Genomic DNA, 16,000 nt, shown 5'->3' with positions numbered 1-16,000 from the left:
AGTGCACCACCATCTCATGGTAACCCCCTCCCAATCCGCGATCTTTTCTCACCCCATTGTCACCTCTTTTACAGTTCGTTCATCCGTTGCTTTTGTATCAAATCTGTGACCCCATTGTCACTTTCCTGGTTTGATCTTGTGTTCACAAGTTAAATAAATAAATAAAAACCTTCAATGTAAATCATCGACCAAACCATCAAGTGGTTGCTTACCAGGATGACATCACGAGGTGAGCAGGCCCTTAAAGATCGTGAATGTCTTGTTCTCGTCCCGATAACAATCCTGTGGGGGGATGAACGGACCGTCGGGATTGGCATTGCGCATAAACCGGAGCAAACGCTTCATTCAATTGGGAATGTCAGTTGTAACTGACAGTAATGGTGTGTCACACCTGGGCAGGTGCAGGTGTGTCAGTGCTGCAGGAATTGCAGGAATCCCTGTTTGGAGCTCCAGTGACCCAGGCTTCTTCTGGCCTGGCGTATCGGTGGGCGGTGGTCCTTCGTTGCAGGTGATGAATCCATCCGACCGTGGTGCACAGTCACGCAACACCTCGGGTGCACAACCTCAATCGTTGGTTTGGGGACGAAGAACTTGGTTCTCATTTCTATGGGGTTGTGCAGTCCCGGGAAGATCGCAGGTATTTGCGGTACACGGTAGCGCATAACATATTGTTGCGGGTCGCGCCCGCCGGCGTGCAAACGGCCACGTAACTCGAATCGCGGTATGTCGCCCACCGGACGGACAATTCTGTCGTGACCCTCTCGGAACAACGCCAGGCGCGAGTCACGGGTGGGGGTTTAACCTCACCACGATCGTGCCAATTGCCCACACATGCAGGATAGGGTTGCTTGCCAAATTCGATGTACCTAAGTACCTGCGCGAGTGGTCGACCGGGCGATCGTACCACGCCACAGGCCGACTCCAGACACGAACCGCTTAAGCGGTCCGTTCCGTGCTGCAGTGATAACCGAGCGGTGTTATCGTCGGCCTTGACGGTTCCGAGTACTTACGGGATGTTGCACCCACTCCGAACCCCTTACGTGAAGCAGGATGGAGAGTCAATGAAAAGGAAGGAGACGAAGCGAAACGGGCACAGTTCAACATGCTAGCATTTTATTCCACGGCACACGGAAAGCATGTATATACAGCCACAATAATCAAAATGCACATAGAAAGCAAAGGAAATACAACCGGCAAACGCATACACACGGCAACACTTAAAGAGTTCAACTTCACAGACGGTGCCAACACACATTCACACAAAAGCAAAAGAAAGAAGCCACCCTCACAGAGAAGGAGGCAGACAGGCCTGTAGGCCAGATGTGCGCGGGGCCTGGAGGAGCGGCCATGTCCGCGAGACCGGGGAGGTCTTACCCGCGTCCTCGTGACGCGTTGGCAGGCAAGCCGCAAAGTGTCCTCGCCGCTGTGCCCCGACTCCGGGCCCCTGGCGTGCTTGTTGGCACCACATTTGGGGTGGGGGAGGAACGGGGCCACATTTTGCACTATCTCAGCGCGGGGGAAGGGGAAAATTGTTGATGCCCTGGGGGCGGGGAGTGGCTGGCTGAATTGGGTCCCGCGACGAGACGAGCGATCCCCCACACCGCAGCCTCGTCGCCGACTGCCGTCCTCCTGGCCTCGGACCCGAGCTCCCCTGCCCCGACCAGCCGCCCACAGCTCCACCGCACGCACTCGACTCAACTCCACCAACGCGACGCTCCTTGTCTCCAAAAGCAACTTCACTCGACCTGGTAATTCTCGTGCCTTTATAGCCGGCAGGAGGCGCCGATATGCAAATTCCCGGATCAGGATGCTATTGGAGGCGGGGCCACACCGCCCCCCCCCTGTAAAATAATTTCTATAATCTGTCGTGGAAGTAAGGAAGCAACAAAAAAAATCGATTGAATTATCAGTGCATCAACCTGACTCGCTGTCACTGTCCAGATAGTCAAGGATGTCCATCAAATGAAACACTAGTAATCCTCAAAACAACCCAGGTTACCACAAGTGAAGCCATCAAGGACTTCCAAACACAAACAGAATTGGACAGCCATTTCATTGTTGACACTCTCGTCTGAAACCATTCTGAAGCCAAACAATGAGATGATGTGATCTGGAAAAGCAAGTCAGAAAAGAAGAAGAAAAGATTCACATACTCACACTGATCAAACATACATAGTAGGGGTTCACATACTCACACTCATCAAACATACATAGTAGGGGTTCACATTCTCACACTCATCAAACATACATAGTGGGGGTTCACATACTCACTCATGAAACACACATTATCGGGGTTCACATACTCACACTCATCAAACACACATAGTAGGGGTTCACATACTCACACTCATCAAACATACATAGTAGGGGTTCACATTCTCACACTCATCAAACATACATAGTAGGGGTTCACATTCTCACACTCATCAAACATACATAGTAGGGGTTCACATACTCACACTCATCAAACATACATAGTAGGGGTTCACATACTCACACTCATCAAACATACATAGTAGGGGTTCACATACTCACACTCATCAAACAAACAAAGTGGGGGTTCACATACTCACACTAATCAAGCATACATAGTAGGGGTTCACATACTCACACTCATCAAACATACATAGTAGGGGTTCACATACTCACACTCATCAAACATACATAGTAGGGGTTCACATACTCACCTCAAAAGGTAAAATGTCAAAATATCCATTTTTATTGAAGGGGGAAAGCTTCCCTTCCTCTTTGTTTGCCCTCCTTTCTTCCTCCATCTGTTTGACCAGATCTCGTCTCCTCTTTCTTTCCATCCTGTTTTGTTTCTGCCGAAGTCTGTCTGACTCAGCAACATCTTCATTCTTGCTCTTCTTCGGTTGCATAATGTCCACCGGGACACCGTACAGAACAACAGCGGCCAGTTCCATGGGGTAAGCGCTCAGGGAGCAATTGAACTCCAGACGGAGGATGTTCGTCGCAAAACCCGGTGGTTGTATCGTTGGGGAAAACGTGAAAGGGTCGTTCAGTGGAAGATTGGTGTCCACAGAGCCGGACCACAGCGTCCGCCACCTGCATCGTTCATCACCAAAGGAAACATTTTGAGGAGCATCCTTTTGATTTTACCATGAAGAAGACATTGTGTATTAGGGTGTGGCTCATGTCATACAATACGAGGTAACTAACCTGGTGAAAAAAACATGGCTACAAAAAGGTAACTAATCCATTTAGATAATGAAGATGTTTTTGAAATCCCATTGTCATCATGTAAAACCAGTCAGAGGCTCAACATACTCACAAAACAAACGATAATTTGTCATTTCGTCCCTTTTGGACTCATGAGCATAAAGACTTTAAAACTCGTTGGAGATTTAAACCAAAAGGGTCATTGGTACCTGTACACAGCAGACTCTTCACCTTCATCCCAGGACCTGGCCAGAATCCGAACCACATATCCAGGGGGGAACGACACCAAGATCGATCGGTCTGGTCGGGAAGACTGGCTCATCGAAAAGTAACTCGATGAAATCCTGGCTTTTAAACCACTCGGGATTCTTGGGACAACGTCGGGGTGTACATCGGGACAAGTGGTCACACCATGCCCCGTATGTTCTCGGCACGGTCACGTGCATGAAGGACCCGGGAAGGGAAAATATGAGAGGTGGACCCACCAGGTTGCTGATGGAATTGTATCCTTCATACCGGGAGCTCAGGTGCAGAATGTGGCTCACGTGTTGAGACATCTTGGGAAAAGACGGCTGTGTGAAGAAACCTTTTTCCTGCAGTCCTGGTGCATCTCCACGCCGTTGGTTTCTCCTGGTCCTGTTGAACAAGAAGTGCAGAGCAGGATCAACATGCAAGTGTATTATGCGCAGTCATTGGAATAAAATCCACAATCGTGATCCAGATTTTCAGACACCTAAAATGGACACATTTTCCATGATATCTCCAAAAGTATAAATGCAACAATAATGACTGAACACTTCCTCAGCTCGAAATGAGGAAATCTTTCATGTGATAAAATTTAGGAGAGGTTACACTTTGAATAAAAAAATTAATTAAAAAAAACCATGCATTATGAGCGCCCTGTCATACGAGTGATTTTGACCACTTTCAGGAGGCTGTTAAATCGTGTTAGAAATGGGAGGAAGCTGAAACTATGCAGGCCAACTCGACTACTCGTGTAGTGTATTGTGTAAAAAGATCACGACTGTAAGTATTTTAATTTCAAAATGGCCTCTGAGCATGGACGTGCAAAAAACATGATTTTCAGACACCTAAAATGGACACATTTTCCATGATATCTCCAAAAGTATAAATGCTACAATAATGACTGAACACTTCCTCAGCTCGAAATGAGGAGATCTTTCATGTGTTAAAATTTAAGAGAGGTTGGATTTTAAATAAAAAAATAAATTCAAAAAAACCATACATTTCAGGCGACCTGTCATATGAGTGATTTTGACCACTTTCAGGAGGCTGTTAAATAATGTGAGATATGGTGGAGGAAGGAGAAACTATGCAGGCCAACTCGACTACTCGTGTAGTGTATTGTGTACAAAGCTCAAGACTGTAAGTATTGTAATTTCAAAATGGCCTCTGAGCATGGACGTGCAAAAAACATGATTTTCAGACACCTAAAATGGACACATTTTCCATGATATCTCCAAAAGTATAAATGCTACAATAATGACTGAACACTTCCTCAGCTCGAAATGAGGAGATCTTTCATGTGTTAAAATTTAAGAGAGGTTGGATTTTAAATAAAAAAATAAATTCAAAAAAACCATACATTTCAGGCGACACGTCATATGAGTGATTTTGACCACTTTCAGGAGGCTGTTAAATGTGAGATATGGTGGAGGAAGGAGAAACTATGCAGGCCAACTCGACTACTCGTGTAGTGTATTGTGTACAAAGCTCAAGACTGTAAGTATTGTAATTTCAAAATGGCCTCTGTGCATGGACGTGCAAAAAACATGATTTTCAGACACCTAAAATGGACACATTTTCCATGATATCTCCAAAAGTATAAATGCTACAATAATGAGTGAACACTTCCTCAGCTCGAAATGAGGAGATCTTTCATGTGTTAAAATTTAAGAGAGGTTGGATTTTAAATAAAAAAATAAATTCAAAAAAACCATACATTTCAGGTGACCTGTCATATGAGTGATTTTGACCACTTTCAGGAGGCTGTTAAATAATGTGAGATATGGTGGAGGAAGGAGAAAGTATGCAGGCCAACTCGACTACTTGTGTAGTGTATTGTGTACAAAGCTCAAGACTGTAAGTATTGTAATTTCAAGATGGCCTCTGAGCATGGACGTGCAAAAAACATGACATTCCAGACACTTAAAATGGACACATTTTGCATGATATCTCCAAAAGTATAAATGCTACAATAACGACTGAACACTTTCTCAGCTCGAAATGAGGAGCTCTTTCATGTGTTAAAATTTAAAAGAGGTTGGATTTTAAATAAAAAAATTAATTCAAAATAACCATACATTTCAGGCGACCTGTCATATGAGTAATTTTGACCACTTTCAGGAGGCTGTTAAATAATGTGAGATATGGTGGAGGAAGGAGAAACTATGCAGGCCAACTCGACTACTCGTGTAGTGTATTGTGTACAAAGCTCAAGACTGTAAGTATTTTAATTTTAAAATGGCCTCTGAGCATGGACGTGCAAAAAACATGATATTCAGACACCTAAAATGGACACATTTTCCATGATATCTCCAAAAGTATAAATGCTACAATAATGACTGAACACTTCCTCAGCTCGAAATGAGGAGGTCTTTCATGTGTTAAAATTTAAGAGGTTGGATTTTAAATAAAAAAATAAATAAATAAAAAACCATACATTTCAGGCGACCTGTCATATGAGTGATTTTGACCACTTTCAGGAGGCTGTTAAATAATGTGAGATATGGTGGAGGAAGGAGAAACTATGCAGGCCAACTCGACTACTCGTGTAGTGTATTGTGTACAAAGCTCAAGACTGTAAGTATTATAATTTTAAAATGGCCTCTGAGCATGGATGTGCAAAAAACATTATTTTTCAGATGCCTAAAATGGACACATTTTCCATGATATCTCCAAAAATATAAATGCTACAATAACGAGTGAACACCTAATAAGCTCGAAATGATAAGGTCTTTCATGTGTTAAAATTTGAGAAAGCTGGTGTTTTAAATAACATAATCAAATTTTTTTAAACCATACATTTCAAGCGACCTGTCATTTGAGTGATTTTGACCATTTTGGAGGCAAAAGTGTCCTCACAACCAAACTCGAAAATCTAGAAAGGCACAGATCTATCCTGGCACTTCAACACAGATGGACCGAAATGCATGATCTTAAAAAAACACGACCAAATAGTGTTTGAAGTTTAGAATTCTTCATGGGAAACCTAGAGTAACGTGAAGAGATAGGAATATGGCATTCTGCCCATCTTCGGATCGACTTACCTGTGCGAGCAAGTGATCTCAACGATGGATTTCATAAAAAGCACACTGAGAAACCAATTGAATGAGGAGAGTTTAAAATCCTGCTTGAAATTGAAAACGACAGCACACTGTCCAAACATCGAACGACTCTCCATGGAAACTCCACACGAAACTAGCATGACACTCGGTAGCGCGTGTACATCCGCCACGCAATGCCTGATCCAGTGGAACAGATCGGGTCCAAAATTTTTTCGACATATCATATATATATATTTTTTTATATATATATTTTTCAATATATAAATATATATATATATATATCGTTTTTGTCCCCCTCTCAATGGTGAAGAATCACTTTAAAAATTGAAAAATTCTGTTATCTGGATCCAGATCCGGATCCGTATCTTCACCAAAATCTAATCAGTTCATCATTGTCGCATACCCAAAGTGTCCACCAAGTTTCGTCCGAATTCCTTTTTGAGGAATTTGTCCACAACTTTTTGAGATATCCTGCACACAGACAGAGAGACACACACAGGTGTGAAAACAACGTCCTTCCGCCTTCGGTGATGGAGGTAAAATGGGAAAGCTGAATCGATGTGATGAAGAAAATTTCATGGCCCCTCTCATTGATACCAACTCGATAACCATGTATTGCATTAAAAAATCAATGTTTGTGTCTTTGTCCTGTTATTCAATTCTTGAAAGAACCGACCATCACCTCAGACCTTCACCGTACTCGAACCACAATGCGACAACATTCCCATAAAAATCACAATGTCCATATAAAAATCCCTGCATCAATTCAAACTCGCTGACCTCACCGTAACCACTACAACGCTTCAACCATCTCATCATAACCGCAACAACACTTCAAACACCTCACACAACTGCGACGAATGCTACAAGCAGAGTCACCATCAAGGATGTCCACCACCGTCGTTTGAAGGGGAACAATATCGGGATATCGGGGAACTTTGAAGGTCTCGGAGAAATCAGGAAACATCACCGCCCTGTATAAAAAGGTGTAAAAACAGATCCCTGTAACTACAGAACAATCAGCCTTCTCCCAATCATCAACAAGGTTATGGAATCCATCATCGCTTCAGATATTAAATCCTTCCTCTTCTCCATTGGCTTGATTTCCAATCATCAATTTGAATTCAGACCAGGTCACTCTACCCTGGTGTGAATCACAGTCACAGTCACAGTCGCCCATCTTTGATCGGATTGAAAAATAAAATGAGTTACACGTGTTTGCCGTCATGTGATGTACTTTTGCCAAGTTTGAATAGAATCAGAGCGAGCAAGTCTGAGAAATGGTTGGGGACATATTTCAGTGACACAATGGCTGTCAGTCGGCCATTTTGGATCTGATCTCGAAATAAAATGACGTTCACATGTAATCCATGACTTATTATCCATGTACCAAGAGTGAAAAACATCGGTGAATGTGTGTCCGAGAAATATTTGAGGACGTGTTCGACATTGGGGTTTTATGCAATGAAAAAGGCTGCCTCCCATCCCTCCCCCCTCCTCTCTCACCACCCTACCCTTCTTCTTCTCCTCCCCTCCCTCCGCTCTCTACCCTCGCCCTCCCCTCGTCCCCTCTTCCTCCTCCATCAACCTTCCCCCTCCCCTCCTCCCCCCTCTTCTCCTCCATGCCTCTCCTCTCTCTACCCCCTCCCTCCTCTTCTCACACTTCACGCTCCCTCCTCTACCCTCCCCTCCTCCCCCTCCTCTTCTCCCCCATGCCGCTCCTCTCTCTACTCCTCCCTCCTCTACCCTCCCCACCCCCATTTCTCCCCCACTTAATGTTTTTCTCAGCAAACAACGGGTTGTGTTTTCTCGAACATAAATATCATGAGTAATGACGGATGAAGAACATGATGTGATCTGACTTACGAGCACACGGAAGATAACCTCGGGTTAACGATGGGGTGAATGGAGCAGAATGTTTATGCAGAGCAGAATGTTTATGTGTGTATGTGTGTGTGTATGTGTGAGGTTATGTGTGTATGTATGTGTGAGGTTATGTGTGTGTGTGTGTGTGTGTGTGTATGTGTATGTGTCTGTGTATGTGTGTGTGTGTGTGTGTGTGTGTGTGTGTGTGTGTGTGTGTGTGTGTGAATGTGTGCATGTGTGTGTATGTATGTGTGTGTGTATGTATGTGTGTGTGTATGTGTCTGTGTATGTGTGAGGTTATGTGTGTGTGTGTGTATGTATGTGTGTGTGTATGTGTGAGGTTATGTGTGTGTATGTATGTGTGAGGTTATGTGTGTGTGTGTGTGAGGTTATGTGTGTATGTGTGTGAGGTTATGTGTGTGTATGTATGTGTGTGTATGTGTGAGGTTATGTGTGTGTGTGTGTGTGTGTGTGTGTGTGTGTGAATGTGTGTGTGTGTGAATGTGTGCATGTGTGTGTATGTATGTGTGTGTATGTATGTGTGTGTGTGTATATGTGTGTGTATGTGTCTGTGTATGTGTGAGGTTTTGTGTGTGTGTGTGTGTGTGTGTGTGTGTGTGTGTGTGTGTGTGTGTGTGTGTATGTGTGTGTATGTGTGTGTGTATGTGTATGTGAGGTTATGTGTGTGTATATGTGTGTGTATGTGTGTGTGTGTCTCACCTGAGGGCCCTTTATGGTGTAATGCAAATTTCCACAACCGTTACAGTATGTACAGTGAAAGCAAGCAGATAAAAGAATTACCACCGAATAAAGCGTTTTATTCGCACACTCAGTCACTTAAACAAGTCTACTTACGAGACGGCGCCACATGTATTTATACAAAAAGCAAAGAAAAGCCACCCCCAAAAACAAGGGTGGCAGACAGATCCGTGGACCGAATGTGACGTGGAGCCTGGATGAACGGTCAGGCCCACGAGACCGAAGGGTCTTACCCGCACCCTCGTGGCACGACGGTGGGCAGGTCGCGACGTCTACTCCCCTCACGGCCTGGCGTGGCAGCGCCTGTCCTCGGGCAACCGGCCTGGTCGGTGAGCTCTCTCCGGCATCCTCCTCCAAACAACGTTTGGACATGCACCCACCCCACCCCACTCCAAACCCCAACCCCCATGCGTTGGGCACGTGAGAGACATCGTGAGAGTGTGAGATTTGTCTGGATTGAAAGACATGTTTCATGTGTTGGACAAGTTTGTGATTTTACCCAGATCTGCAGAGAGTGAAAAAGCTGCTGCTTTCTGGTCTGAGAGATGACAGATGGTACAGCAGAGGGTGGAGTCATCAGCACAGAGATAAAGAGAATTTTCCAGAGAGTCGGAGAGATCATTGATGAAAACCAGAAAAAGAACAGGGCCCAGAACGCTGCCTTGAGGAACTCCAGCCTGGACAGGAAGAGGGGATGAAAGAACTCCATTGAGAGCCACACGTTGACTGCGACAGGAGAGGAAGTCTGCGAGCCATGAGTGGAGATGGCCTTGGATACCATAGGAAGAGAGTTTGGTGAGCAGGGCAGGGTGCCAGACCGTGTCAAAAGCACGAGATATGTCGAGGGACATGGGTTTGATTTCATGTCTGGCATAGAGGACCTGCCTCCATTGTTGGGAGAGAAGAAGCAGCACACAAAGGGAAGAGTGACCTGGTCTGAAACCAAATTGATGATTGGAAATCAAGCCGTTGGAGAAGAGGAAGGATTTAATGTCTGAAGCGACAATGGATTCCATAACGTTGCTGATGATTGGGAGAAGGCTGATTGGTCTGTAGTTGCAGGAATCTATTTCAGCACATTTTTTATGCAGGGCAGTGATGTTTGCTGATTTCCAAGCAGATGGCAGATGACCTTGAGCAAATGAGAGGGTGAATAGAACAGAGAGAGGATGAGCAAGAGCAGAGGAGGAGGTTTTTACGACACGTGGGCTGATGCCGTCTGGACCGGTTGCAGAATCTGAGTCAAGGTTTGACAGCAAGCTATCCACCTTGTCAGAAGAAGACACAGAGTCCAGGGTCAGTTGGGTGCGACTGGGTAAGGTGGGCACAGAATGCGATGGGTTTCGGACACAGGATTTCGATGAAACACCGAGTTTAAGCATTCCGCCTTTTCACATGCGGTATCAGCAGTGCGGCCATTTGAGGTGAGGGAGGGGATAGAGGGGGAACATACACCAGAAGCAGATGTGATGAGACGCCACCAGGATTTGGAGAAGGGAGAGAGGTTTGAGAGTTCAGACGAGCTTAGAAAGATGTTGTTTTCTGGCTCTCCTGAGGGTAGATACACTTATTCCGACCTTTATGGAAGGAACTGAGATTACCCTGAGGTGGGTTTGCTTTCCATGAGGCAAAGGCAAGTTGTTTCAGGACAACTGCCTCGCCACAAGCTTCAATGAACCATTGAAGGGTTGGACAACTGAAGACGAGAGGGGATAAATCCGTGCATGAGAGAGAGCAAGTTTCTTTAAAAGAATTCCCAGGACGAGTTGATGTTGGAGAAAATAGCGGTAGGAGACCAGTCTAGAAGTTTGATGGCTGCTTGAAGATCCTGCCAGTCGGCCTGAGTGAAATGCCAGACTCGACTGCGGTGAGCTGGTTCTCTAATAACAGCCAGAGAGATGTCTACTTTGACAAGCACGTGGTCAGAAGAACCGATAGGAGCGGAGGAAGAACAGCAGATATTTTCAGGGAACTCTCACCAGAAAACCTGGTGGGAGAGACGGTTTTGTCGCCGACAACCCGACCGTGAAACAGGTTATTACAGGTTTACATGGTATCTGCAGCAAGTCACAGATATAATCTGGCCTGACCTTCTGGTGGAACTGCCTAAATCCAAGATTGCTGCTCACGTCCACTCATTTGTTCTTCTTTTTTCCTTACCAGTGTAACCAACTTCGAGATTCTCTTCAATCTCCTTCTTCCCTCCAGGTTTTGAAGACAGCTGTTCCCCACCATCTCAAATCATCCCCCATCCAAAACGATGATCTTTTTTACCCTCGTTAACCCCCACCCCACCCTGTCCTCCTTCCAAATTTAAACTTTACCTCCTGAGAGTTTTCTTCTGTGTCCATCTTATCCACCCAATTACTCCTCAAACCCATTTTTCGTCTGCCACCCACTGTCTTGCCCTTCAACTCCGCTGTTGGTGTTTCAGTCTCTGCTGAACTCCTTTTGTTCTGTTGTGTTCTGATCCGTTCAGTGTACTCGTACTCGGTATTTTCATGGATGGGAGTTCATGTCGGTGACCGATCAATTCGATCACACCCGTCGGCCACGTGCAAGTTCTCTGTGAACGTCTCGACAATCGAAACAAATTCGGTTTCTAAACGAGCTTGGGGTTCGAGTACCTACACGGCATGAAGGTAAGTACAACGTCTGTCTGGACAACAACCTCCGCAGAATGTACATTAATCGTTGCTTGTAAATGGTACAACGACGATGTCGTTGAGGTTCAGACCTTCGTCTTGAGAGGGCGATTCATCCACAAACTCAGATTTGATCTTCATTTTCACAACAAGATCTGGGAAAAAGAAAAGGACAAAAACAAACGTGTCAGGAATGTTTAACAGTTTAACAATAACATTCATTAAAAAAGGACAACAAGGTGATTCAATTAACCACGGCAGGGATTTACTACACGAACCCAACCAACGTGTCCACCAAGGTTCATCCGAATCCGTCCACAACTTTGTGAGATATCGTGATCCTTCACCTTCGGTGGTGGAGGGAATGAGTGTCATCAGGAATGAATGAGGGAATGAGTTTGTGGGCCAAACCTTCGTATGGAGGGAACGAATCATCCACGAACTCGGACTCGATCTTCACCTTCACAACACCATCTGAAACACGAACAATCCGTGAAAAGGAAACATCCAGGAACCACAAGATCTCGTCACTGAGAGAACGTCACGTACCGGGTCCGGACTCCTCATCCTCGGGTGAACCGATCGTGAATCCTCCCGGATCATCGCGCAGACTGCAGGAGACTGTGAGGAACACGAGTCGAGGGCCCGAAGTGTTGTGGAGAAAGTAAATCACGTGATCACGACACAATCACGGTTTCCCAGAGGCAGATTCGCGTCGCCGGACCACGTGACCGATGAAGCAGGAAAACTCATCAATTGATCGTGTTCCTCGAAAAAACTACCACACAATTAAAATTCTGAATAATAATGACATTAATATTAAAACTCAGAAGCCAACTTGAACAACAATAATATTAAGTGTTGATCCAGCCTCTGATCACCTGGTGGCAACAACACCGTCGTTATTACGCACTTCCGGTTATATCAAACGGTGTTTTGGAATGTGCCGAGTCTGCATCTCATATTTATTATAATTCTCTCCTCACTCTCCGTAACCGCACCGGTCGACGAAGAGATAAACAATGTACCACACGTTAAACATTTTCAAGATAGAAATCAAACCCAACCGTGTTTATACACCGCCCAGTGTTTTACATTCACGTATCCGAGAATGTTCCAAGATTGACGTCACCAGGGGGGGGGCGGAGCGTGCGCAATAAAACCCTTTGGTTGTGGCTTCCCTCAGGGTGAATCATGTGCATGTTTCCTCAGTGTGGAAGACTGGAATGGTCGGCACGTTTGTTTGTCCAGGAAACAACAGATTGGTGACGGAGGTTGTTGATTGTTCAGGAACCCTTGACGATGGCCGTGTTTGGAAACATTGTCGCCTTCGAGGAGACAGATTCATCCATCCATTGGGACCGAACGTGTCACCGTCATCGGTCCAAAAACGAAGTCTGACGTCAGCTTAAAGGGGCTGGAAGCAGAAAATGGCGGGGTCAGCCGGTTCATGCAGAGACTTGGGTGGAAAGGTGGAGCTAATTTGATTAATTGTTTTTAACCAAAGGAAATGCAAACTTGGTTCGAGTGAAACTTCCCTTTGAATGGATTCCCCAAAACAAAGTGAGAGTGAAACAACTTGGATAGATAGACATAGATATCATCACCGATGCACAGGATGACTCTCACATTAAAAAACAGCTCCTGTGATTGGGTCAGTGAGTGTACAAGAACCATGACACACCAATGTGACAATGTTAATGACACTGAACATGTTGGTGTGCAATCTGATTAAATCTACCTCGAATTGGTTTACTGAGTCTTCCTCTGTGACGGAGCTGTCAGTGGAAAAGACTGTCCATATAGAGTTTGAATCTTGACTCGGCGATAAACTGCCATCCTGGTGTTTCGCAGGCAAGGCGTACATGTCGATGTTTGTGCACCAACCCTTGGACGATCTCACAGTGCCTTTCCCAAGGTGGTGAGTTGTTGCCCGTACACTCAAATTATTCCTCCAATCCACAGGGGGTAGTGCATCAGCTGCACCCCCCAACCCCCAGCAAACCCATATTTGTTTACCTGTACAGCATGGCTCACAGGTATACACACTCACCTCTAAGCCGTCTCACCTGAGCTTGAATCCCAACCCAGCCATAAACTGTCATTCCGGTGTTTCGCATGCAGGGTGATTCGTCAATGTGTGTACGATCCCTCGGATAGACGTTAAACGGATGTCTCGACTGGCATCATTCCTTGGTGGTCGTTAAAGATCTCACGGTGTCCTTCGTGAAGAGTCTGAAAGCTGTCACCAGCACCATGGACAAATTCCAGATTCATACCCAAGCCAGCAAAGGGTACATCAGTCCATCCGAGCGAACGGAGTTTACCTGAACCGTGAGAAGTTGGATTTTTGTCCATCTTGGATATTGAATATCATCTTGTTTCGGAAACTAATTGCTTTAAAATGTTACAAGTTTATCTGAGCATTTCAGGATCTCCAAGTGTTGGGGTCTCGCAGCTCAGAGACCCGACTCCTTTGCCTGGTTCGGGTTTGGATCGAATGTGGCAGCTGCGATCCTTGGCCATATCCGACGTGCTTGCTTTGCGAAAACAAAGCTGTACTTCAAGGCAGGTGTGTCCGAAATGTTCTTGGCCAAGTATGCTTCAAGTCCGTTATGAGGCCGTGACAAAAAATTTCAAATTAACAAAGATCCCCCATTCCCTTGGTCACGTGGTATTCATTTCACCTACAGGTATGTAATGCACAATATTTTTTGCGCTCATTTTAGTGAAAAAAGGAGAGTTAACATCAAGGGCAGGAGATATGGGAGAGCAGCACTGAAGAGAGATTCTGCTTGCAGAACCTGCCAATCTGCTCGAGTGAACTGCCAGACTCGACGGCGTTGAGGCTGGTCTCTGAGAATAGCCAGAGAGATGTTCACTTTCCTTATCTTTCCCTTAATTGTTTATCATGTGTTTGCCGCACTGTCTTAATTGCATTCTTGATTCTTTCTCTTCTGTGGGCTGAGATGATGGCCTAGAGGGTACGCACACTTGCTTCAAAGTCGTCTAGCCTGGGTTTAATTCCTGACCCAGCTATAAACTATCAGCCTGGTGTTTCACAGGCAGTGTTGCTCATCAATGTGTGTACTGTTCTTCAGATGGATGTAAGGTGGACATTATTCTGGAACATATATTTGTAATAAAACCTTCAAATGCATGGTAAAAAACCGTGCCTTTTCAGATACGTTCACACGTCCCGCCAGACCAGGGAAGAGTCGTTCTCGCCTGCTGCAGTGGAGATGACGCAGGGTGCTGGACTTGTCCACTTGCCTGCCATGAGTGAGGTTGTGAATTACAAATGCATTGGACTCAAGATGAACGTTGCCAATGATGATTGTTGTCGCCTCTTCCATAAGATGAACTGGAAGATGTCGGTGATCATGTTGACCGTTGTGATTGGCTGCCTCTTTGACTTGAACAAACGTAAGAAGTGGACCAACAAAGCAACACCTTTGATCGCAGAGTTCCACTTCGAGAAACGTATTGTGACGTCCACGGGACTTAAATAGTCCTGCCAACGTAGAATGAGCCGAAACGATGAAGGCGGTTTATTTTTTTATAACCCAAAGATGGCGGTTTTAATCGCTCTACAGCAAACGGGACGAGGAAGGTGGCACGAGTAGCTTTTCACTGAGTTAATAGTGTTTATTTCTCTAACCAGAAATAATAATAAGACTCGGCAAGAGGAGGGATCCGGGGCGATTCGACGGGATGGTGGTGTGGGTTCGGGCGTGGGGAAAACACAAACAATTCCAATGGCGAAACAAATCTCAAACCCTCTAAGGCGCCAGGTACACACAAACACACACACACACAAAACGTAGCTCATCCTGGTGGTCAGGCTGGCCCGTGGTGTAGACGCAACAGTCCCTGGATTGGCACCGGACGAGCTGGCGTTGCGCTCGTCAGGGGCAGGAGGCACCGTGGTGATGTCGACCTCCTGGTGTCGGCCCGAGTCCGCTCACAGCCGCCAGGGAGCCAGTTCTGGTGCCAAGATGCGAGCAGGAGAGGGAGGCAGGTCCGTCCCCCGTTCGACCGTTGCGCTCGTCAGGGGCAGGAGGCACCGTGGTGATGTCGACCTCCTGGTGTCGGCCCGAGTCCGCTCACAGCCGCCAGGGAGCCAGTTCTGGCGCCAAGATGCGAGCAGGAGAGGGAGGCAGGTCCGTCCGCCGTTCGACCCCGTACTCCGAGCCAGCAGAACCCCGGAGCCAACCGAGGTGAGGCACGAGGCACAACAAG

At 45.9% G+C, this 16,000-nt stretch overlaps 1 protein-coding gene across 10 annotated transcripts in view; it reads right to left on the bottom strand.

Annotated features, from left to right (window-relative positions):
* Positions 1-1,091: 1,091 nt before the first annotated feature.
* The window catches only part of LOC147007938 (F-box/LRR-repeat protein 4-like), a 23,739-nt gene continuing 8,830 nt past the window's right edge, over positions 1,092-16,000 (bottom strand). The window contains exons 1-7 of one of the 10 annotated variants that reach the window (XM_085866196.1): positions 11,851-11,913; positions 7,368-7,462; positions 6,892-6,959; positions 3,390-3,816; positions 2,688-3,066; positions 2,000-2,110; positions 1,092-1,862 (exon numbers count right to left, since the gene is read on the bottom strand). In XM_085866196.1, coding sequence (XP_085722322.1) covers positions 1,803-1,862; positions 2,000-2,110; positions 2,688-3,066; positions 3,390-3,502 — 663 coding nt within the window. In that variant the 5' untranslated portion in view covers positions 3,503-3,816; positions 6,892-6,959; positions 7,368-7,462; positions 11,851-11,913 and the 3' untranslated portion in view covers positions 1,092-1,802. The other 9 variants (XR_015053799.1, XR_015053802.1, XR_015053798.1 and 6 more) reach the window with 9 other exon arrangements.

This window comes from Eptatretus burgeri, chromosome 23 (genome assembly GCF_056783735.1).
Source record: "Eptatretus burgeri isolate ZD-2024b chromosome 23, Ebu_testis_v1, whole genome shotgun sequence".
NCBI lineage: Eukaryota > Metazoa > Chordata > Myxini > Myxiniformes > Myxinidae > Eptatretus > Eptatretus burgeri.
The sequence above is the reverse complement of the archived record's forward strand: the minus strand, read 5'-3'. Positions and strand labels throughout refer to the sequence as shown.